General features: G+C 43.2%; 1 protein-coding gene across 1 annotated transcript in view; it reads right to left on the reverse strand.

Moving 5' to 3' along the window:
• The window catches only part of DAAM2 (dishevelled associated activator of morphogenesis 2), an 82,827-nt gene that overhangs the window by 18,376 nt on the left and 63,124 nt on the right, over nt 1-1,327 (reverse strand). The window contains exon 20 of the mRNA XM_027898894.1: nt 764-824. Coding sequence (XP_027754695.1) covers nt 764-824 — 61 coding nt within the window. The remainder of the gene's footprint in view (nt 1-763; nt 825-1,327) is intronic.

The raw sequence follows: 1,327 nt of genomic DNA on the forward strand, positions 1-1,327 counted from the left end.
TTTTTTTTTATGGGAGGATCACTGACTAGTTACATGATGAACTGCTTGGGACAACCAGACAGCCTGGGGGCCACTGACAGGACAAAGATCCCTTCCTCTACACACAGAGACAGAACATACTCAGGTCACGTGAAAGGAAAATAAACTCATTACTGTCTGTCTCACAGTGAATGAGAAGGACAGGAGTGTTCTGTGTTAGTCCCTTGTAGATAGCTAATCCTTGCACAGAAACCACCCAGTGCAATTCCCAACAACTGGCTTTCAGTAATAGCATGAAAAAACCCTACTATTGTTGCTTTGCTTACCAGCTCAGCTGCTTCATCTTTAACTAGTCTCTGTCTTTTCCTCTCCCTTCCCAAGGAGTGCTCAGAATAGAGGTTAGGGTTGCATCTAACAGTGCACTACCTGCTTACTATTATTTCAAAGGTCATGTGAAACACTTGCTCATCAGCCATCCGTCCCCAAGTAAGAAAGAGCAAGAATTTTATTTCTTCTTTCAGTCCATGTCATTTGTCAAACTGTCCTTTTACTTTCCAGGCTGAGATCAAACAAGCTTTTCATTGAGCTTAACTCTGCTAAAATCATCAGCAGTAGCTCCACATGAGAAGCTTTTATTTATTTTTCCTTGGTTAATGCATTCTGGAATGGAATGGAAAGGCATGAAAAAAGAAAGTCCACTTTCTCTTATCATAAAATATATAGTGCCCCTGATTCTGAGAGAGATATTATAAGTATGGCGCTTTGGAAACCTTCAGATACTTACAGCTTCAACAGCTTTCAATCCGGTCTTTATGTTGTTGACTTCCTTCTCCAGCTCTACCAGGCTGCACAGGAGACAGACAGAGAGCAGATAAAACAAAAAGAGCAGTGTTACACAGGGATACAGGAACTGTGCAGCAGAATTGGCCCACCAAGTCTGGTATCTGGCCTCTGGCACCAGCCACGCCAAATGATTAGAAATGAGGGGAAGGGGGTCTGCTAGTGCTCTGTGCTGCTTTTTGTATGAGATGAGGCAGACCCTGCTTGCCTGTGGTCAAAATAAAGACTGGGATTTTCCTGGGTAGAAGAGAGGGGTTGCCCTCAGAACATCTGCCCTACGAGCTGGGACTGACCCTTCAAAAAGGAGCGCACACCACACGGCCAGCTTGCAGCAGTCAGCTGACACCAGCTTTAGAACACACATTACTAGAGTCTCAGATTATCACTACATATGATTCTTGAACCATATAACTACTAAATACCATTAGCAGTACATTTACATGTGATTTTTGACTTCCTCACAGTCCAAACATTGTTTTTTCCATCTGCACTTCTACCATATGGTAGT

The sequence above is a fragment of the Empidonax traillii genome, unplaced genomic scaffold (assembly GCF_003031625.1).
Source record: "Empidonax traillii isolate 1590-97213 ecotype Southwest subspecies unplaced genomic scaffold, ASM303162v1 scaffold628:size373707, whole genome shotgun sequence".
Taxonomy (NCBI): domain Eukaryota; kingdom Metazoa; phylum Chordata; class Aves; order Passeriformes; family Tyrannidae; genus Empidonax; species Empidonax traillii.